This window comes from Salarias fasciatus, chromosome 11 (assembly GCF_902148845.1).
Source record: "Salarias fasciatus chromosome 11, fSalaFa1.1, whole genome shotgun sequence".
Classification (NCBI taxonomy): domain Eukaryota; kingdom Metazoa; phylum Chordata; class Actinopteri; order Blenniiformes; family Blenniidae; genus Salarias; species Salarias fasciatus.
Genome location: NC_043755.1, coordinates 13284800 through 13306870, shown reverse-complemented (window position 1 = coordinate 13306870; position 22071 = coordinate 13284800). Strand labels below are relative to the sequence as shown.

The following is a 22071-nucleotide window of genomic DNA, read 5'->3' as shown; positions in this document are numbered from 1 at the left end:
TCATCCAGAAGTTGACATTTGTAACTATTACCAAAAATGATCTGCATACTCTTGTAAAGCAGCTGATTTGTTTCACATGGTAGCAATCTTTACGCTAACCGTGGTCATCCTGCACATTGCATAATGAAATCCAGAGTTTTTCATAAATTCTTTCCAGCGTTGTGATCTGAAGCAGCGCTGGGATCGGGATGTTAGCGCTGGTTATATAATGCTTTCAGCATCTGGAAACCTCCAGGCTTGAGTGCTGTCCAGCAACGGGAATCTACACTGCCGACCAACCTTGTCACAGGAAAACGAAGTGAGACAGCCAGTGCAGCAGTGGGCTGGACATCAGGAGGGAATAATAATATTTATATTTATATCAGGGCCGGGGTAGGATTTCTGGCTCCACAACATTGTAGCACCTGTCAGTTCAGTCAGTCCACGGTGCCAGGTTTCAGGGGAAGGGGTTAGGTGTCCTCCCCTTTCAGAGGCTCGGGTGCACATGGTGGCGTCTCCCTTTGTAGGTGCAATAGAAGTCTGAGGGTGCCAAACTGATTAATCAGGCAGCCACATAAATAAGAGTCAAACACCAGAGACGATGTGACATTTTTGATGGCAACAATAAAAATAATACATGTGAAATTAAAATCATCACACTGTTCAAACAGAATCAATTTAAGAAAAAGAACTGCGAGAAATGTTTGGGGACAAGTTTAAGCGCGTGATGCGAAAAGATGCAAAGGTGTACAGCCGAGTGAAGCGAGTTCACTCATTCAGTTCTGATGGTTTTTCTTTGTGAGCCCAGTGATCACATTCAAATCCTCTCGTTTCAAGCAGATTAATAATCATGAGCAATGTTTGATTGATGTCTCGAACCGATCGCGTCGCCCCGACTGCAAGGCTGGAGATGAAAACTATGAGGCCTGGAAGCTGCACAGCGACGAGGTCGAGGGAGCATGTAGTCAGTGAGCAAATGATCAAAGGTTATATTAATAGACACGTTAAGAAAACAAGGGGCTGCTTACAGGGCTATTCAGAAACAAAAGCTTAGAGGAACACTCCCATGACACTATATTTTATGGTGTGCTCAGAAATCGGTTTTACACTGCCGGGAAATGTTTTTGGCAGTGCAACTGTCTGACAAACACAACATGACACAGCCTGTGTAAAAGCTCTATATGGAAAAACGTGACTGTGTGTTGCAAGTTGAGGCGAAAGGAGGAGAGAAGCCATTATGTTCTCATGTTTATTACACAAAAAGAACAGCAAAGGCATCACCTTCATCATATGGTTCACCACTTTGACCCCGAAAAATTCTGTACTACTCGGCTGAGCAATGTCCTGATATGTGACCATTTAGAGTTAGCAAAAGTAGAAAAAAGACTTCTTTATTACATAAGCATCATAATCATGTTTTGCAAAATAAAAAAAAAGGAAAAAAGCAGGCGGTCCTAGATGAGATTTAACTTCTTTTTTTTATATATATGGAAAACATCAGCAGTGGATTGACAGAGAAATCAAATGCCATTATAAACATTGCATTTAATTTTCAAATGAAATAAAATGCATAAAAACCCAGCCTTTGGTACAAAGTTATAAAAAAAAAAGAACTCACATTTCATTTGATCCATTGATATCAAGTAAATGTTGCTTTGCTTATTTCTGAAAAAATATAAAGCCACACATGAATGTAAAGCAGACATGTTTCAGTCACAGGCAAGGTACAGTCCTGGTGTGTGTGATATGAAAGAAGGCAGAAATGGACACCGCTGTATTTAGCATACTGAGAAAGTAAGTGAAATCTCTGCTCCACTGTCGTTAACGCTGAATTCTACATGATGCTGCAATTGTACAGAAAAAAAACATAATTAACACATTCTTCTGAATTTCGCTTCGCTAAAAGTTGTTAGGTTAATCCCCACAAAGTGTGAGAGTGTAGATAAGAGTATAGAGAACAGAGGGGGCAGTGATCGGTCTGCGGTTGCTAGATCTGCGAGGGTACAGTAATAGAAGCTAGAATCCAGACCTGAGTAAAGGCCATCTATTGAAATGGTTGGTATAAATGAATGGAGGACATGTTTACTTTCTTCTTAAAATCCCACTTTCACTGTCCTCCATGGCAGGCGTACCGTCTGCAAGGTGACTGAGACCATACTGCAGGATACCTATTGTCCTTCACGTCATTCACTTGCTCTTTTTGTCATATAAGCACCACTGGATGCACATACATTCTAAATATGAGTACATGAACTCACGACTAAAGCACTTCTGAGTCTGTATTGGTGGAAAAGCCGTTTGGATTTGGTATATGCAGCAGTATAAAGAGAAAAATCGAAGGTTCAGAGTTCAGAGGTTATCATTGAAGGCTTCCGGTTGGTACAAACATACGGTGAGATGAAGGTCAAATGATAACGGTTTCCATGTGGAAAGAGTGTGAGTAGGCAAAGGAGGAAGTCTGCTTCTGTTGGGGGAAGGATGGTGGGATGACAGGGGTGCTCGAGGGAGAGGAGGAGGCGGAGGATGATGAAGTAGGTGAGCGACTGGCCCATCGGGAGGGGAGACGGCGGTTCGCTGGACGGGCAGGCCTCGAGAAATTCCTCTGGTTGCAGGAAGAGGAGGATGCAGGGAGCTCCTCGTTTTCCTGGAGAGAAAGAGACGAATTAACACTGAAGATTAACACACCATCCCGTCTCCAATCATATTCACACACACACATACGTTACATTCTGTCACGTGTTCCATCTGCTGTCTTCTCGACCCTAGGAAAACGACAGGCAGGATTCAAACAGGACCTCTAAAAGCGAACAGCACGCTCATGTGATTACGTCACGCGAGTCGATCCAGTTTCCACTGATCGAGAACAAAGCTGAGCCTCGCTTGTGTTTCTGCGCGTGCGATCTCTTATGAGTACAGAATCACTTTGGGCTGGGCAAGATCTGTCTCATCTCGCACAGTCACACAAGATGGAGGTCACACTGAAGTGCGACCTGGAATGGCATTCTTGTTCATGAGGTCAAATAAAATTGGTCTGATAATTGTTCCCACAATTTCCTTGACAATTGCTTGACTTAAGAGCTGCGTAATCTATTCTGCCTTCTCATTTCTGTGTTCTGCCAAGGGCATTTAGTCAGCTGGCTTCTTGTAGATACTTCTGTAATTGCAGTGAAAAGGCCAGAAAAACACTTCCACCGAGAGGCCCCGTCAAAGCGGTGAAAGATAAAACAAATGCCGGCGAGGTGATGGACCTCCCATCTAGTTTAAAGTTTATATACCTCATTGCCAGCTCCTTTTCTTAAAAGCCTCTCAGCAATGGAATGGCCCAGATGCCCAGATTATAATGGAGGCTTTGGCCTGCTTCTGTCTCGTAGCACATACCAGAAATAAACAACATTCCCACCAGAGCTGTCCTCAGTCAAGGACAATTGCTTAGTGCTTCAGAATAGAATGAAATGTGCAAGTTCATTGAGGTCCGACGGCGCAACCAGCCTTCAAAATATAGTTTAGTTTGATTGCAAAATGCTAAGTCAGAATGACACCTGCTAAATGGCATGGCATCTATATACACACGGAAGGGTAAGTAGATCTGTCTGACTGTACCCACCTGCACGATAAGCTGTATCTCTTTCACACCCGTGGCACTGTGGCTGCTGAGCGAGGTGTGTGTCTCTGTGAAGTGGGAAGCCTGCGTCTGTCTCGCTGTGTCCACTTCTGTGACGTTCTTCTCTTGCCTCAGACTGAAGTTTGGACTTGAGGGCAAGTCATTCTCTTGACTCTGGTTCTGTTGTGCTCGAGCCGCATTCTCATAATTCTTCAGAATCCTTTCTACGGCTCCGTAGTTGGACCTGGAGCCCTCCGGCCGTGGATACGCAGCAAGAGTCAGGGGCTTCCAGGGATGGTCGTTCATCATTCGGGGCCCGGGTCTGGAGGAGTCAGACTGGAAAGTGGGAGCAGACACATGTCTTGGCTGTGTCATCTGTTTTTGTTTGTTCTCAGCAGACAACTGCTGGAGTGAAACACCAGCTTTGGCAGGCTGAGGCTTTGCTCCATGGGGATTGTCATTCTTCAAGCTGGAATCATCCACAGACTGACCAGGCTGGGTATTCGCAGGCACGGCACACTCAGAGAAAGGAGCTTCTGTGGCTGCTCTGTGCTGTGGTTTTCTGGAAGGGCTGCTTGCTGTTTGAACTTTGTGCTTAACCTCACAGTGCTGAATGGGGCTTTGAGAGGATGCTGCGGCTTCGCCGGGTGCAGCCTGCCACTGTTCAGGAGAAACTACAGAAGGAGTTTCTTCTTTTATTTGGATTGCTTGATTTTCATGAGTCCATCTCGTCTGCTTTAGTTGATCTTCAGGGTTCAGTATTGTGGACTCTGACACAAAGAGGCATAATGTCTCTTCACGATGAGCATCCACCACTCCAGTGGGTACATCAGCACAAAGTGGCTGTGATTTCGTAACTTTGGGAGGCAAAACCTCATCTGATGTTGCAAAGACCGACTGGTGACCCATAGAGCAGGAATCTATTGGTGTAAAACTGCTCTGTTCCTCTACCCCACGTCCCATCTCAGCTTGAAACAAAGTCCTGTTAAACTCGGCTGTTTTTTGTTCAAGCATGATGTTTCTCTTGGACCCCTTGAGGTTGGAGCTGAGAGGTACTGTTTCCAGAGAGGATAGGAGCAAATCTACAGGCAAATCTCTGACAAACGGGGGCATTTGTAGCTCGGGGTTTTTTAAGTTTCCAACAACTGGGCTGTAATCTGAAAGCAAGTCTTTCCCAGCACTCCTTATGTTGACTTCAGAGAAACTTTTCTGGACAGTTCCATACGTGGAGAGCTTAGTGTTGGAAAACTTGCTGACGTCGCAGGACCAGCGGTTGTGGCAGCAGCCCATATTACAGTTGGAGTTAGCAGGCACAGAGCACGATGCCAGCGCACCGTCGATAAAAACCTTTCCTTCGTTCTCTTGCAGCATAGCCTCAAACTTCCTGACCACGGACGGGCTGCTACACTTTCTGTCCATCAAAATGCAGGGACTGTGGCACTTCCTCACTGTTGCCACAGGAGAATCCGGGATGTGAAGCTCTGTGTCTGGGTGTGCGGGAGCGCTCAGATTCCAGGAGGATGTACGGGGAGGGATAGGTGGAGCTGCTGCATCCATTTCAGAGTCGACTCCAGAGCTGATCTGCGTGGCTCTGCCGCTGGCCGCTTCAGTGGCATTTGTTGTCCAGGATTCCCTCAGCCCTCTATTGATCTGCCAAGTGTTATCTGGCGACAAGGTGATCCAGTTTGCCCTCTCCAAGGCTCGAAGGTCATCGTAGATCTGGTTGAGGTCACATGCAGCAGCATCTTCCTCCACCCCGGTTTTATCACTGCCACAGTCTTCAGGGAGGCACAGAGATTCAGACCGGTTCCTGAAAACAAACAAAGACTAAATTTACCTCTTCACAAAATAATCAGTGCATTTTTCGACTCATATGTAAACGTGTTCATGATCATACGTTCATGCTGGTGCTGGTAAGTTAACATAGCAGAAAGGGATTTACCTCTTATCTCCACTCTTTTTTCTGATCTCATCCTGGTAGCTACAGAGTTCCTCGCTCACACGGGCAATCTCCTTCAGGGCCTGAGACAAAGAGGGGCCAAAACAGAAAGATAAAAGTTATGTGAATTGCTGTAGTGTTAAAAAAACAAAACAAAAAAAAAACAGGTAATGCCATTGCCACATGGCACAGAAAACAGATGTGATCAAAGGCAAAAAGACAGGAACAGCCTTCGATGTCAGCTCTTCCTATCATTGTGAAGCAGAATTCACCAAGCGTTGGATTGTTCACCCACTAATAGGGAGCGCGAGCTGGGTTTAGACGGGTTAGTTTGAGCCTACTGATGATGTGTTGCTGCAATAGTAATCCTGCTGACATATGGCATATCGTGTGTACAAATACAACTGTAAACAAAATATATAAAAAACACTCACAGCATTGAGAGCAGTGGTGTTCTTCTTTTTGTCAATGCTGCAGCTCAGCCTGGTCCAAAGAGGACTTTCTTGAGGAGTTACAAGGACACGTTTTTCACAGTTATTAGCTTCATATTCCTGTGACACTCGACATCCAGGAGCTCCACAGAAAAGTGCATCCAGAGCAGCCGTATCCACAGCGTCAGTGACTGAGTCTTTCTGCCAAGAGTCTCTGGGTCTCGAGTCGTCCTCACGCTTCGGTTGTGAGTGCTCAGTGAACTGGGCACCGGCCCTGAATTCACAGAGGCTCTCTACTGTGAAACATGTGGGATGGTGTCCGCCATCACTGCTGATGCTGCTCTTGTGACCCAGGCCAGATATGGATTGGTGGATGTTGTGCTCCGATGGGCCGCTGCTGCTGAGCGGCTCGGAGCGGGAGTTGTCACTGAGCAGACTGGAGCCCGTGCTGACGGAGCGGATGCTCAGCCTGTTTGTCAAGTCGTCGTCGTCGTCGTCCTGCCTGGCGCCTTCCAATCTGATCCCTCCTCGCTTGACTCTCACTTCACAGTAAAGCTGGATCAAGGAAAGAAGAGGGAGGTCAGAAACGATGCATAAACATTGTGCACCAGTCCTGTTCCAGAGAGAACCGAGGACACCCTCCCCACAGAGCTTGGACCACAATGCTCCTCTTAAACTTTCTCATTCCTTTGTCCAACAGCAAACAGCTATTATTTGCTTTTAATTTAATATGATAATTCCAATTGCTGCTGTGATCCAGAGGCAACAAAAAGCCTGACTTGTTTTACCCTAGATTTCTGTTTCTGGTATGCACTTAAAAAGTATATACACTCTGCAACTGCTGCAAATAATTTTCCCATTATTTTACACAAAGCCTTTTTTGTAAATAATTTCCATTGCACTTACAATAAATTATCAGAAAAAAATATTCCATAGTTTCACTAAACTTTATTTCTTCATGTCATGGTTTGGTTTCTAAATAAATAAAATCTTGACGAATAAAGGCATCTCCTTGACCACCATATTTCCCATCATGCAGTGTCTGAATGGCACTGCTTCTTTCCCCCTGCTTTACTCCTCTCTGTTTTTCTCTCTCATTTTCTGGTCTCAAAGGGGCAAATGAGAGCCACATGTTCTTCTCATAGCAAATTGTTCCAGTGCTTTCACTCTCTTTCCAACTGTTTGGCTACAAATCCCCTTATGAAAAAACAAAAAAAAATCCCTCTATTATTCTCTTCTGGGCTTGTCAGGTTTTAATCGCTACTTGACGATGGATTTTCTTCACCTATACTGATCTGCCTTTTCCCTGCTTTGTCTTTCTCTTTAAATTGTCACGATGATATAAATCCATAGCTGGCTTGATGCAACCTGTGATATTTTTTTGTCCGTTTATTGTATTTGGCTAAACTTGTTGGGGAATTTAACAGTTGTCATGCAGAGAGCAGCTCCACATTATTGATCTATATGCTGACAAGAGTAATTATTTGGATCTGCATAAACTATCCAAGACCGCGTAAAATACATACACAACAATCAATGTAGAACCCACCAGCTTTTTTTATGCATATTGTTATGATTAACACGCTTGATGACTTTCATTTCCATGTCTGTTTGCATGTCTCTCCACTCTCTCCCATATTATCATAATCATTTAGTCTGTTTCAGTATTCAGAGATCAGAGACCCCAGCATGCCTCCCTCGGCTCCGTCGACTCCTTTCTTTGCTCATCAGTAGTTATGTGGACGTTGTTTTGACAATGCTGATAGTGAGCGGGTATGTAGGAGGAAGTGTTACACCATATGAGGAGCTCAGTGCTCCACGATATCAGATGTTAACTGGAATTTACGACAATCAGCCTTAGGATACTACATTTTTCTTCTCCTTTTTTTAATGTTAGTTTAAAAATAAAAAAAGGTCGTTTGGGAGTGGTGCTTTAGACTCATATTTTGAACAGTTTTGTCCAACAGTCCAACAAACCAAAATCAGTTTAAAATGCGGACCTTGGCATCTTACCTCTTCTATTTTCTTCTGCATGTCCTTCAGCTGGTTCTCCCACTCTCTTCTCTCGACCTCAAACCTCTCCAGCAGCTCGCTCTTCTCCTTCAACCAGTCGCGCTCATTGTGCTCCAGGCGGCAGCGCAGGTCCATGGCCGCCGTCTGCGTGTCCACCAGGATCCTCCGCTGCTCCTCCCGCTCCCTGCGGAGGGTCGACGTCTGGCCGTACCGTTCCCGGGCACTCCCTGACGCCACGGCGCCAGGACCACCTGGAGCCTGGGCCTCCCCACTCGCCAATCCCGCGGTGTCTTTGGCCTCCAACTGAGGAAAACAGACAGGAGGTGCAGAGGATACGGGGTGTGAGTGAGACGATGGAGAGTGAACAAGTGGGAGAGATTGTAAAAAAAAAAAAAAACATACAAGGAGAGAACGCAATGGGATAATCACAGCAGGAGAGAGAGATGACAAGATATGTGAGGCAGGCGTGGGAGAAATGTTTAAAGTGGAATTGTGAGAATGAAGGAGTGGCAGGAAGAGGAGTTGGAGGAAGTTGGGGAAATAATGCACCGCCGGGATGAGTGTGAGTGGGTTCGTAGGAGGGGAAAGTGAGAAAAGACAAAGGATTAAACAGTGAAAATATCCTGTAAGCACTCACATTGGGTTCAGAGGCTCAGGGTTCATGTTGTTTTTTCTGTGGCACCTCACTAACACAGGATGCGGTGCAGGATATGGCAGCTACAGGCGCAGCATTATATGTTTGCAGAGCTGACCTTATTAAGGATTCTCTCATGACCCTCTTTTTAAGAAAAACAAAGATTTATGAAAAGATAAGCCCCAAGCACAAATAAGACCGATTTTAGAATTTTTTTCAAGACGATCATTGAAAATAGTCATTTTTATTGAGCTGATTATGTTTTCATTTTAATTTGTTTGCTTGCTTCCAGCAACCTTTAATAAAGACCTCTTTTGATGTTCCTACTCAGGTACAGTACCATGTCCATTCCCTGTTGTACAGTCAAGAGTCTTAATAATAAATTCACCAGGAAACAATGTGAATTTCCTAAATGTGCGATTACAGAGCTGGTATCAACAAAGCTCTGGTTACCAAAACAAAAGCTGTGTTTTGAACATTGGTACATTTTGAGGTCAGTACGCATATTTCATTCACAGTAAAATGAGGCATTAAAAAATGTTGGCTTTGCTACTGGAATGAACCCAAGACAACGCCTGTGCACGTGCATACATTCACACGGATCTATGTGCGTCGGTGTGTATGGAATTTAAGTGTACGAGCCTGGATGTGTTATTTCGGTTTTCTGCCACAGACATCAACCGGTCCCAGCGCTATTTCTGCATGTGGCCTGGGGTCAAGAAATTATGGTGGAGCAAAACAAGTCAACTCATTCTGTAGGCCTGTGGCTTCAAGCTCTCCACAATTAGAGATGCATGATGATGGGGGCTTTCCGCAACCTATTTAAATATCAAAATGTAAACAAATAGTAAGCGAAAGTGCAAAAACAAGATGCTCGCAGATTTCTGGCTGTTTTAATAGATTAACACCTGAAAGGCAAACGATCTTCTTAACGGAAACTTGGGAGGAAGTGATTTACTGGTATCGTATATCATATCCTGCTTTGGGGAACATATCCATTCCTGCATACAGAGACGTGCACGCGCACACACATACACACACACACACACACACACACACACACACACACGCAGATTCTTAGCAAGCAGCTTCCAACTGCTCTTGGCCACCCTGGCCGTCGCAGCATGGTACAGGGTATATAAAGGTAACTGTGTCACCAGGGTGACCCACTATAAATAGCGGACACACAGCCTTGTACAATGTCACATTCCAAGAGGAGCTGTGGAGCCGAGTCCAGAGAGGAGGGGGAGCTGGCTGCTAAGACGGAGTGAGATGTCTCCTAGCTGCCAGCAGCAGCTTTCATAAATCAGTGGCATGCGGAGGAATATGCCTGGAAATATACGGCCTGAGACCTCTGCCTTGGACCTTGGATGCTCTCTTGGTATTTGGTTGTAGAAATGCCCAAAAAGGATGTTGAAACCACATGCAGCACTTTGTAAACAGGCATAGTCTATTGTGGTGAGAGGAGTAAAATTAAAATATCTATAATAACCTGTCTAATTGACTCACTTTGCGTTCGTGGCTCTGGTATAATCCCATGAAAGACTGTATCGGATACACGGTAAATCCAAGTTCACACAAGAAAAAAATGTGACTTACAAAACACTTCAAACTATGAACCGTCTGGCTTCTATGGTCAGAATTTTAAGATTTTTTTCTGCATTGAGATAACTTTTAAAGGAAGCTGATGTTCTTGAACTGAATCATCTGTTCAGTCCCAAAGATTAAATTCTAATTAAAGACACATCGTCTTTCTTTTTGCATTTTTCTGGTTTATAGATTGTTCCCTTATCTTGGAGACCTGACACAAAGCAGCAGCTGGTGAAGCCATTTAGTTCCAGACTCAATCCAAAGCTGACCTGTGAGCCGGGTCCCATTGTTACGGGGCTAAATTTAAGGTCTCTGGGTTAGAGAGTAAACTTAGTGGCAACCTTTGTCACCATTAAAATTGTTTTCACTTTATTGCAAACAACAACTTCATCTAACAGACCCTAATGAAATTTTACTGCCTCACATTGAAATAAAAATGAAGAATCTCTTTTGGGAGGTTTTACTTTTAACAGCTTGTCATACATTACTTGCAGATTGTTTGAGGTTTTCTTTTTTTCCTCAAAACTATGCATGAAATGTCTCTAATGCAATACTGTTTCGGATTATCACAACTATGATCGTCACTGACACTGCCTGGACGACTCCTGTCCAGCTCTCTGTTTTCAGCACGTCTTTATTGATAAAGTGAGACAGGCCAATGCAAAAAATGACCGAGGGCTTTCTCACCCATGTTGAAATTGTTCACATTTCTCCTCTAAGTGAAATAAAGGTACACTCATTCTGCTCCACTGACCTCTTTACATATTTGCTTTACATACCTCACTTCTTTGAGCAGTAAAATATAGATGACCTAAATTACACTTAATCTCCCTGTCAAACACTAAAGTAAAATGTTTTACTGTCCCATTAGAAATATAACATGTGAATGTGATTATTGTATAATTGTATAAGTTTCATTTTGAACTTTGTGAGCAGTCTCAGTCAACTTGTGCACAAAAAGTATGAACTGTAGCAGGATGCGGCATCAAAAACTGAACTGCTTTCACAATAGCGCTCTGCTCAGCATGGCTTCACTCCAACTGACGTTTCCCTTGGCCTGTTTGTGCAATCAGTTCAGAAACTCCATGCCTGCTCACGCGTGTGCTGGTTCGACTTGAAATCTCACCATATCTCAGTAGAGAACACAGATAGAAATGAATCAGCCTCTTGCAAATATGTCCAAAGACACATAATGAGACGTCTGTCTTCTTGTCTCCCATGAAGCTCTAGAAAAGGGACAAATAATTTAACAGCTCCAATGTAGATGACTGATGAATTAGCATCGGATTAAAAGCATCAGTGTGTGCTTTTGTGTATCATCGTGACACCACGCATCAAGGCCGTTTTAAAGATACTGCTTCTTTAGTCACCAAAACTTTACATTTAGAACAAGCTCTTATTTTGAAAATACTACTGCTCAACTAAGCTGAGCTCTTTCAGTATTTTTAAAACCAAAATCAACACAGTAATTAATTTAGCTTGGAAAAATTCAATCCATTATCATTTCCCACCCAGGAATTTGCAGATGCAGAAAGCACGCCGTGGGTTCTCCCCTAGAGTCAAGCATCACATGCTGTGTGGTTCTTATGACTTTTGCCTTGGCCTGTTTGTTATTAAAGTTATGGCGATTAAGAACATTACTTTTTGATCTGTCCTCTCATGACTTACTGTAGAAACTGAATTATCGTCCCTATTAACTGGTACTTGCTGTGCCTCACAAACCCAAAGCATAACAGTAAAGCTCCTGTTTCGGACGGGAAACGAACTGCGAGACGTCCACAAAGACAAACGTCGGGAGCTGAAGGACTGATATTGTGCCCTTTTTTTCACAGAAATGAAATTATATTTCGGCACTTAAACCGCCTGTTTCTGTGCATGCATTCAATCAGCGAATTGGTAACAGAGAGTTACTGTTTTGAATTCTTGTCTTATCGTGTCATTGGTGGTTTTCTCCAACTGCTCTGCAGTGCCGTTGCACCACGATGTTAACTTCCCACATCCCATCAAGGAATTTCTAAACATTTTCACTTCAGTTGAAATTCCCTTGAATCAAAGAGAAGGAGGGTTTTGTGTCAGGGGCGAATGTGTGATCAGATGGTTTTAGTCTTCAGTGGGAATCACATGAGGCTCGACTGGAAGATAAAGATAACTGTCGTCATAACATCACAAACAAGCAAACAAACACATGGGCATGCACGGCGCAGGAAAATCCGAGTCGGAAAAGACTTCACAGGATCCAACTTTTTGATCTACAAAGGCTAACATGTTTCATCTGGTTCAGCCTTCTGCTTTAAGAAAGCTAAATAAATCCATCGTCTGATATAACTTGAAAAAAGCCAAATCCCTAAAGCTGCGTTGCTTTGAAGAATCGCTATGCATGGCCATTCAAATGACCACGCTGCCAGACACAGCGTGGCACCGGTATGCAAACTTTAAATATTTCCAGCTCATTTTGACTACACTTAGCGATAGCTGTTGTTTGGCAGGAAAGGCCGATATTTCATCCACTTTGTGCAAGCTGTTAAAAGCCAGGAAGGGTGTTAGTGTCTGGCCGAGCAGAGCAGAGGGGGGGTAACCAAGTTTGTCTGTATAGTGCAAATCTTTTGTCTAAGCTGAGACTTAAGCTGGATGGATGCCACGGTGACTTATCACCCTGCCATAAGGGTGTCCAATTTACACCGCAGTGAATGCCGTACATGCACAGACATGAGACAAAACAAGTAAGAGTGTTAGCTGAAATAAAGCATCCTTTTCTGTTTTGGCAGTACTTGTTAAATAACAGTTTCCTTGTTTTTGGATTTGAGCCCTGTTATCGGTGTGTGCAGCTGTGCACATAAACAGACAGATAGCAGCAACACACACTCACACAATAACATTCAGCTGGATCTTTCCCTGGTTTCTCTTTGAAATCACAACTCAGACCCATGGATTGTTACCGTTCTCATCTCTCACCTACCTGCGCAATCCTGGACTTGAGCTCAGCTTTCTCCAGCTCCCAGGCACATCTGTCTCTGGTATACTGCAGCTGCAGCTCGCTCCGCTTCTCCTCCTCTCTTTTCACTTCCGCCTGCACTTCCTCCAAAACCGTCTTCAGGTCCAGCAAAATCCTCCGGTTCTCCCCTCCCTGCAGGGACACATAGTTGGCAGCAATTGTGTCAACCCAAAATCAGACAAGGAGTCTTTGCTTTGCTAAAGGTCAAGTTACACATTTTTTGGAGTATAAAGCAAATGTACAGGATGCACAAATCTCAGTGAGTCAGACACCAAGCCTCTGACCACACAGAGGTGACACAGACACATATATTTAGATTTCACAAGGGCTAGTGAATGTTCTGAATTACTTGTATGTCAGCCACTTCTCTCAACAGTGTCTCTTTCTCCCTGAGCCATTCCTCCTTGTCCTGCACGTGTCGCTTTTTCAAATCTTCAAATTTCTTTTTGAGCCTTGAGTGTTGTGTTTGCTGCTGCTGCTGCTGCTGTGGAGCTTCGGGCCACATTTGTCCCCGGAGGATGTCCAGCGGGGTCCCTGCGCCGGCCTCTCCTCCCGGCGGAGCGCCGAAAGGGGGCTCGTATATCTGGCTGAAGACGGTGGGCGGGGAGGAGATCCTCCTCAGCGGGCTGCGGCTCTTGCCCCTGCCCCTGTCCGCCCTCTCCATCCTGGAGCACGGCACGAACTCCCATCCCTGAGACGGGACGTACCCCCCTCCGGCGCCGCCCCTGCCGTTCATGAACGCGCTCCACATATTTCCAGTGCATTAAATTGAAAAAGAAAAAAAGAAAAACACACAACTGATTGAAAAGCAGCTGATCACCAAGCTATTTTGTAAGTATCCATGTCTTCTGTGAAAAATCGAATCAGTTCAGTTTCCAACACACCGTTTTGTTTTGTTTTTTTGTTTTGTTTTGTTTTTGCACGGTGAAAGTGGCAATTATCCAAAGCCAGGCAAATCCTCCCCCGCGGGCCACACAGCGGCTCTCCGGGAGGACTTCACCGCTGGGTGATCGCAGGTCTCCTCCATGCCTCCTCCGGACCGGGTCAAGCCGTCATTCTGCCGCCGCTGCTGCGGTCCTCTCCTTTTGAAACTATCCCACAGCTGCACACCTGCGCCGTCTGTTTGCTTGTTTGTTTGTTTCTTTCCTCTTCCGTCTTTGGACTCCGTGTGCCGTCGCAGACTCGTTTGTAGGCGACAGTCCAGCGCTGGCAGCGGCAGACACCCAGTAACCACTCCGAGGCGAACGGGAGAAGTTCCCAAAAATATCACGGAGCGCTCTGATGTAAGAGCGGCCCGAGTAGTATTTTTACCCCTCTTGTAACCATGAGTTTATTTTCCTGAAGCCGGACAGCCGAGCGGCGCCTGGGAGAAGCTGCAGGAGAGCCTCCGTTAATCGGTCCGGGGCTCCCGTGCGCGCGGCGGGAGGTGCCACCTTGCGCCGCGGCCACGCAAATCGACGCAGTTACGCGCAGCGCCGCTGCAGATGTGAGCGCCATCATCACAGCTGCGTGTCCGAAGTTATTCGATTTAGGTCAAGATCACAACGTAGAGACAGACATAAGGCGCGTGGCGCTCTCGCACGGAATAAAATAAACAGTCCTACCGAGAACGTAAACAAAGCGCAACTGTCTCCTGCTTTTCTCAGCATGACAGGGGGATGACTGTCACGAGGAGAGCGATTTTATTTGTCTCTTATCCCCGAAAAAAACCCCCACATTTTCACTGCAGTTCCGCTGAGCTATAAAGAGATTTGAAAGAATTTACTAAAGAACTACTTTTACAACCGATAAGTGCTGCTGTGCTCACCAACCACATGTTGCCCGACCAAAATTCGAATCTTTTACCTTTTCTTCAAGTATGATCCTGAAAGTTGATGTGTTCAGAGTAGTTGAAATGATGCCTTTACCGGAATGCTGCGGCTTAGTTAATAAAAACAACTGGGAGAGCGACGACCTGCAGCTGAAACGATGCTTTCATTAACTGGATATAAAAAAAAAAAAATAAAAACCTCCCCTTCCTCTCTCAGTCTCTCCTCCTCTCTGGATCCACAGCTGGCTCTAATATGTGACGTTAGACATCCCACCGGTGGGCTGCAGAGCAGTGGACCGGGCCCTCCTCGTCCTGGTGGTCAGCTCCATCATAAACAGATCCGCTGCCCACACAGTTTTCTTGGATTTTTTTTTTTTTCAGACCCACCCAGGGGCATCTTTCCATAACATAATGAATAATGTATCCGAAATTTACAAAAGTGCCAATGCCTTACTCCCTGGACATCTCCGTGATTTGTTACAGATTATGCTGACATTTAGTCATGACTCATTATAGTTGCCTCAGAGGAACTTACAAGCCTACTTTTTATGGTCAGACTCTAGCATTGTTACTGTGTGTGCTTGAGTCTGTGTATAGTCAGTCTGCACTACCTTAACCTGCAGCCATAACCCAAAAGAAGTATTTATACAATCCAGCCTGCTCCTCAAAGGTCCATTATACCTTTTACTGCAGTCAGATGAAACACTCAAACTTATGAATGTAAATGTTTGATGAAGAGACCAAACATGTCTCACAAATCAGGATTACTTTTGATTCTCCAGTATATGTCTCAGTCACGGTGGTTCACATTTTGGAAAAGAGATTTACCGGTAGATCTCTTAGCGACGTCATACATTCTTCACACTGATAGTAACAGCAGTTTTCCACATCATTTCTGAATGAAGCTAAATATCCTGCACACGCTTCCTGCTGCTGATAACTGCTCTGAAAGTAAAAACTATTTATTTCCATGTATGACAGAGTGCAAAAAAAGTCTTCTAGTAGCAGATATTATTCACACACACATCAGAAGAAGAGATATTAGCCAAAGTAAACAGCATTTTCAAATCTGGAACAGAAGCTAGTTAAAGAGAAGCTCATAACTCATGTTCACTGAAGCCAGTGACGTACTCACCTAACAGTGTGCAGTAGCTGCGAGATGGGCGGTCTCCAGTAAATGTCGAAAGTGGGTGTCTTGGAAAATGATAATGTCCTGTACCTTGAGTGACCTTACATGATGTTTTTTTTTTTTTTTTTTTAACATAACAGGAATAAAATGAATGAACAAGTCAAAAAGAAACCATAAGAATGTACATAATATGATGCTGGACATGTGCTTCACAGAACAAAGAACAGGGTGAAAAGAAATACCAATTTAAAAATGGTGGCATAAGAGAGTGAGGAAAACAGAACAAGAATGAGGATCAGCAAAATAATGGGCTGAAACATCTTGGGGGCGAACGACGAACGGAAAGGAAGTAAGATGAGAACAAAGAGCAGAAGGACAAGCAATTAGATTAAGAAAAGAGCACAAGACACAACGGAGTGAGTCATTTATGGGATTGCATGAGCTTACAGACAGCGGCTCCTCCGCCTGTTTGTCTTCCTGCTTAGGGACGTCTAACCGGTCTATGAAGGTCTGCAGTTCCTTCCTGAACGCTTTCATCTGAGCGTTGATCCGATAGAGCAGCTCATGTTCTCTGATCCTGTGGAGAAAGGATACAAGTTGGAATCTATTTGACTGTGGTAGATTGCAACGGAGTTCAGGAATGAACATACCTGCCACCTTCATCATCCTCATCCAGCCGGGCGAACAGCTCCCCGTTGGTGACATACACCCGAGCCTCGGCAATGATAGTGCTGGTGTCAGCGATTAGCCTGTCGATGGTCCGGCCCAGCCTCTCCGCCTCGATGCGGATGTCTATCATGTGTTGCCGGTCCTTCAGGCTTCTGGATAAAAAACGGCTGTCCACAGGTGAGTAGAGGGAACGCGTCGGGGTGAGGCAGCGGATGTTCCTGACCTCGTCCGAGTCGCTCTCCCCCCCGATCGGGCCCTCCCGCTTGCGATGGGGCGGGAGGAGGCGAGGGGAGGAGGCCGAGGCCGAAGGGGTGTCGTCGTCCCGCCCGCCGTCGCTCTCCGCGTCACTGTCCCGCGGGCTGCTGCGGATGCCCAGGTGAGAGGCCAGGTCGTAGCGCTGCATGTTGGACAGCAGCACCCGGTTCTCGTACTGAAGCTGCATGACTTTGCCGCTCAGCTCATTGATCTGCAGGCGAGCGGCTTTCAACTCCTCCTGGAGGGCCTCCATCTTAGCCGGGTCAGCTCCACCTGAGGTTCAAATACAGCGAGAATGAAAATCGAAGCATCTCTGGAAATCAGATGGTAACACTTAACTCCTTGACTTTCAACATATTTTTCAGTTTAACAGACACGATTCAACCTTATGGTGACTCACAAAGATTGAGAAACAACAAACCTCCTCCATGTCTTGATCCAGCTTCATGGGATCCGGCCTTGTATTTCAGTTTATTAAGTTCACTGGTGACCTGTAAATAAAACCAATTGTCAGTTGGTTACAATACCACAGGTACTCTAAGGATTTAACATTGTAGCGGCGGCGCCAGTGCTGCAGTCTCAATTAATATGATTTAAACCTTCACAGTGAACAGGTTTTTATGTACTCATAACTTTCAAGTGTTCTACGCCACCTACCTTTTTATTCTCTTCTTCGACATCTGCTAAATTCCTGCGGAGAAGTTCTGCCTCATCTTCCACCAGCTGAAGCTGTTGCCTCAGTTCAGACAGCGCCTCACCCTGCTCTCTGCTCTGCTGACCTCCGATGCTGGAGCCGTCCACTCCTGCTGCGGCCAGACTAAGAAAGACGAAAAAAACATCAATCTCTCACCTCTCATTAATTTATCAATGTTACACCTTGCAGATTTAACTCTACCAGAGTCGAAATAAACCTTTCAAACAGTTCAGTGAGTGCGCGGTACCTGTCCTCACGCATGTCGTCCAGCTCAGCCTTCAGTCCTCTGTTCTCCACCTCCAGCTCCACGATCTTCCTTCCCAGGATGTTGGCCTCCTCCTCCACAAGGCGCAGACGCAGCTTCAGCTCAGACTCGCGGGTGGTGGGAGGCCCGCCGGCCTCACCTTTAGGCAGAGGGCTGTCCACGTCCCCGTAGAAGGAGCGGTACTTCTGCAGCTCCTGCTCCAGTCGATCCTTCTCCTTGTCAATCTTTGCCATTTTTTTCCTCATCAAGACGGCTTCTTCTTTGATGAAGGCGAGCTGACATTTCAGATCCTCGTTTTCCTCCTGCGAAGTGAACAAACATGTTTACGCTCTCTGTGGTTTCAGTCCTGTGATTTTGCATATTTAGCCAAAAATTATATGAGATTCCCTAGCAAAGTAGCTGAAGCCTATAAAATTTAATGACTTTGGTAGCAGGCTCAACACTCTGAATTCCTGGAACTCTTGAATGCCTCAGCACATTTTGTAACAATAAAGCGATTTGTTTTTCCAAGTTTCTCTCGCTAAATGCTTTGTATAAATTATGAATCAGATGCCCAGTTCTGCATGCTTTTATTTCATTTTTAGATGGAAATCCCACAGTAAAATAACCTTGTTAGTATCTTGTTAAGAGGCATACTCACCCAGCTTCATAATCTAATGATGCTTGTGCTGACTCACCTCAATCGGTGTTTGTGGGGTCTTTCTCTCTGCTTTCTGCACATCCTTACTTCCTTTTCTTTTCAGGGAAAGCTGCAGGAAAGCAGTGGTAACATCATCGTGATCAGTTCACTGTTTTCCCGCTGAAGGCATTGATATCATAAAGATTTATGGAACGCTGCAGACTCACTTATGGAAAAACGTTACTGCTCAGATTCACCCTCAAGAATATTTATGCTGAAATATTCAAACTTACATCAGGCTGCATTTAATGTGCATTTTGAAGCAGTAAATTGAAAACAACATGCAGCTACATAAATATGTCAGTGTTCAGAATTCTACAGCCTGCAAATCTTGTCAGAGCTTGAAGACATAAATCTGGCTTGTTAGTGCAGATAGCAGCAACAGCTCCAGTGATTATGAACAGAACACTGCTGGTGTTGCGGTTAACCAGATTTTATGGGCTTGACTTTGTTTATATTTTGTTTTGTGTTTACCTTCTTAGAATTTCAACCCTGGCAGCTATGGGAATCATTATAGAATAAATCCTGACACAAAATATGTATTATTACTGCTGGCATTGCTGTGTTGTATATTCAGTATATGACTATTTGTCATATTTATAATCTTGTATGGCTTGTGTTTGAATGTATAACATTACCCTGCAGTAACTGTATTCTATTCAGCTACTTCATGGATGGACAGACAACAATTTATATTGCATAGCTCTCACAAGAAGATGGAACAAGCATGCACCATCAGCCTCTCACCTCTTTGGCTTTGTCGAGTTCATTTTGCAGCGCCTGTTTAGTGACCTCAACCTCTATCAGCTGCTGCCTCAGCTTCTCATTCTCATCCTCTGTTTTTGTCCTTTTCTCCTCCACATTTTCCAGCTCATGGTGCAAACGTACAGACACATCCTTTGCCACCTGGGAAATGTTCCAAAAGGAAATGGAGAAGAAAAAAAAAAGAATGAATAAGGAGAATTGCAGAGACAAGGTTATAGATCAGGAGGGATGATAATCAGCTGCCGGCAATCTCACCTTCAAGTCTTGCTCCAGGCTTCTCAGCAGCTCTTCGTCCACTTGACCACTTTCTGTGATCCTGAGTCTCTTTCTCTCGGCCTTCTTTAGGCGGTATTGCAAGATCCGACAGTTCTTGTTGGCCCTCTCCAGCTCTCTGCGCATGTCTTGAAGCTGACATGCATCTTCTTCATAGAAGGTGTCCCGCATTTCATCCATCTCCGCACGCATCTCCTCTATTTCAGTCTAGCAGAACAAAGAAAAACAGAAAAACAGAAACACTCTCCTGTGTTTATCCTCTCAGGTAAATTGTTCTGAAGCATAAATTATCCAATCATGCAGTCTTGTGCATGCACAACAGGTGCCACTATTGCGCACACAAAATGTCACATTTTCCAGTAAAGCATTTTCACTGAAATCATGTTGTTTTTACCTTCAGATCATCGTTTTCATCTTCCAGCCTCTCGATCTCATCCTTCAGCGTCTGGTCTTGCTGCGGAGCCATCTGGGGGGGCTCTGGCTCAGGGGACAGCTCCGGCTCTGAGGCCGGAGGAGATGCTGATTTCGCCTGCATCTTGGTCCCTTTCTTCCCCAAGCTCTTATTCAAGTGAAACTGTATCAGCTCGGACTGCAGACATCCCTCCTTCCAGAAGCCCGGCCCGCAGCCCACGGTGCTCTTGGAGCTCTTCTTGCCGCCGCTGCTGGCCGCGGCGGCCGCCTCCCCTCCTCTCGGGTTTTTGCTCCTCAGTTTGGGGGATTTGGATGCGCAGGGTTGGTCGGAGACGACGCGGTTCGGAGCCGAGGACGACGCATCGGCAGCGGGGCGGGGGGAATCCTCCGCCGCCGGGGCCGCGCCTCTCTCGGCGGCTGCGGGCCTGCTGAGCGTCGGGCTTTCAGCACCGGCAGCCTGGACAGCGGCCGCGCCTCTGCCCGCCGGAGCGCCGCCGGCCTGGCGCTCCCTGCCCGCGGAGACTGGAGACTGACCCCGGCTGCTTCTGCCTCCCCCTCCTCCTCCTCCTCCTCCACCCCCTTGCTTTGAAGCGACGGGTTTGGACGGGTTGCTGCCCTTCTGCGCCGCTTTAGCTCCGGCGTCTTTCTGTCCGGCCGGAGACGAAGATCGCTGCTGCTGCTGCTGCTGCTTCCGGCTGCTATTGTCTGGCTGCCGCGATGAGTCGGCAGATGATGGGTTCATCATGGTGTCAGAGGCTCAGTTCATCCTCAGCAACAGCCATCTCCTTCACCGAAACCCCTCACACTGGAAGAGAAAACACTCTTTTAGACATTGGCAAAAAAAAAGAGCCGCTTTACATGTCAATGAGACATTTCATACATGGAGTTAGACGCAGAAATGGCTCCAAAAATGGATCCGTTCAAATCATAAAACATGTTTTGCACAAAGACCAAAAGGTGTCAGTGGGTCCAGAAGTTGCCCATTCAGACCTGTTTGTTGGTACTTAAAGGAGATCGGCTGCAGGTTGGGTAATTAGGGCAGACATTCTCTTCACATGTTCCCGGAGGGTGAGAGCAAGAGAGCCGTGGCCATTATTCCTGAATCAGGAGCCGGGCAATTAACCAGCGCTGCTCATCCAGTTGACAGAAAGTGAGAAAAGAAAAAGGAAATAAAAAAGATGAGCTTCAGAGGAGCACAAAATCTGATCCAGCAGAAACAAAGGCTGAGTCCAGCTCCAGCCTCCTCCTCGCCGCTTCCTGTCAGCCATCACCCTCATAGACCCAACATGCCCGATGACTCATTAAACAGGAGGACGAGCGACAAAAGTGTCAAGATGCGAAGGGCAACGCGTACTTTTTACATATTTGCACTGCCTCTGCATTTATTTAAGGTGCCTCTGGTTTTCAAAGCGTCGGAAACATGAGGTCCGACGTGCAAACCGTCAAACAAGACATCACCATGATTGAAGAAAATTAAATTCCGCAAGGAACAGAAAAGCACAACTCATGAGTAGAACAACTCATTCATTGCCCGGAGTGTCCTAAACAGCGGGGAACAGCAACAGTAAATCAACCTATTCTGGAGGCCTGGCAATAAAGAACAAAAATGTGGAGCACAGTCAGTCATTTGTCCTTCATACAGGTTACTGCTGTTGCTCTTTTCCGTAAAAACAAAGAACAAAAAGATGAAAACCCGTCTGTGTCCTTTAGAAAAAGGTTTAACCGCTTGGAATAATAACGCTGCAAACATTTTCTTACCTTTCTGTCGGGTTTTTATTATTTTGTCGGATGCTTAAGGTAGTGGTGATGGGGAGGCAGAGGAGATGCTGACTCGAGCGCCTCCCGACCAACAAGCAACCTGTTTCAATATTCATGACATTACATCATGTTGGGAGGACCCGAGCTGCACGGAAACGGGGCTGCGCATCCGGCTGCGCTCATT

General features: G+C 45.6%; 2 protein-coding genes across 4 annotated transcripts; both read right to left on the bottom strand.

Annotated features, from left to right (window-relative positions):
* Window positions 1-1472: 1472 nt before the first annotated feature.
* mtcl3a (MTCL family member 3a) lies at window positions 1473-14565 on the bottom strand. 3 transcript variants are annotated; one of them, XM_030103454.1, is made up of 8 exons: window positions 13529-14565; window positions 13144-13311; window positions 7964-8266; window positions 5954-6505; window positions 5523-5602; window positions 3584-5390; window positions 2701-2741; window positions 2482-2623 (listed from the first exon to the last, which is right to left on the bottom strand). In XM_030103454.1, the coding sequence occupies exons 1-7, from the start codon at window positions 13928-13930 to the stop codon at window positions 2712-2714; spliced, it is 3342 nt and encodes a 1113-aa protein (XP_029959314.1). In that variant the 5' UTR covers window positions 13931-14565; the 3' UTR covers window positions 2482-2623; window positions 2701-2711. The 3 variants fall into 3 exon arrangements, with proteins under 3 accessions (XP_029959313.1, XP_029959314.1, XP_029959316.1); XM_030103456.1 differs by having other exon boundaries at window positions 2706-2741; XM_030103453.1 differs by lacking the exon at window positions 2701-2741 and having other exon boundaries at window positions 1473-2623.
* A 1627-nt stretch (window positions 14566-16192) lies between these two features.
* mtcl3 (MTCL family member 3) lies at window positions 16193-22071 on the bottom strand. Its single transcript, XM_030103463.1, has 11 exons — window positions 21888-22071; window positions 20113-20934; window positions 19701-19925; window positions 19428-19586; window positions 18679-18750; window positions 17984-18303; window positions 17700-17859; window positions 17467-17533; window positions 16769-17315; window positions 16566-16695; window positions 16193-16438 (listed from the first exon to the last, which is right to left on the bottom strand). Exons 2-11 carry the CDS (start codon window positions 20872-20874, stop codon window positions 16328-16330), a joined length of 2553 nt encoding a protein of 850 aa, XP_029959323.1. The 5' UTR covers window positions 20875-20934; window positions 21888-22071; the 3' UTR covers window positions 16193-16327.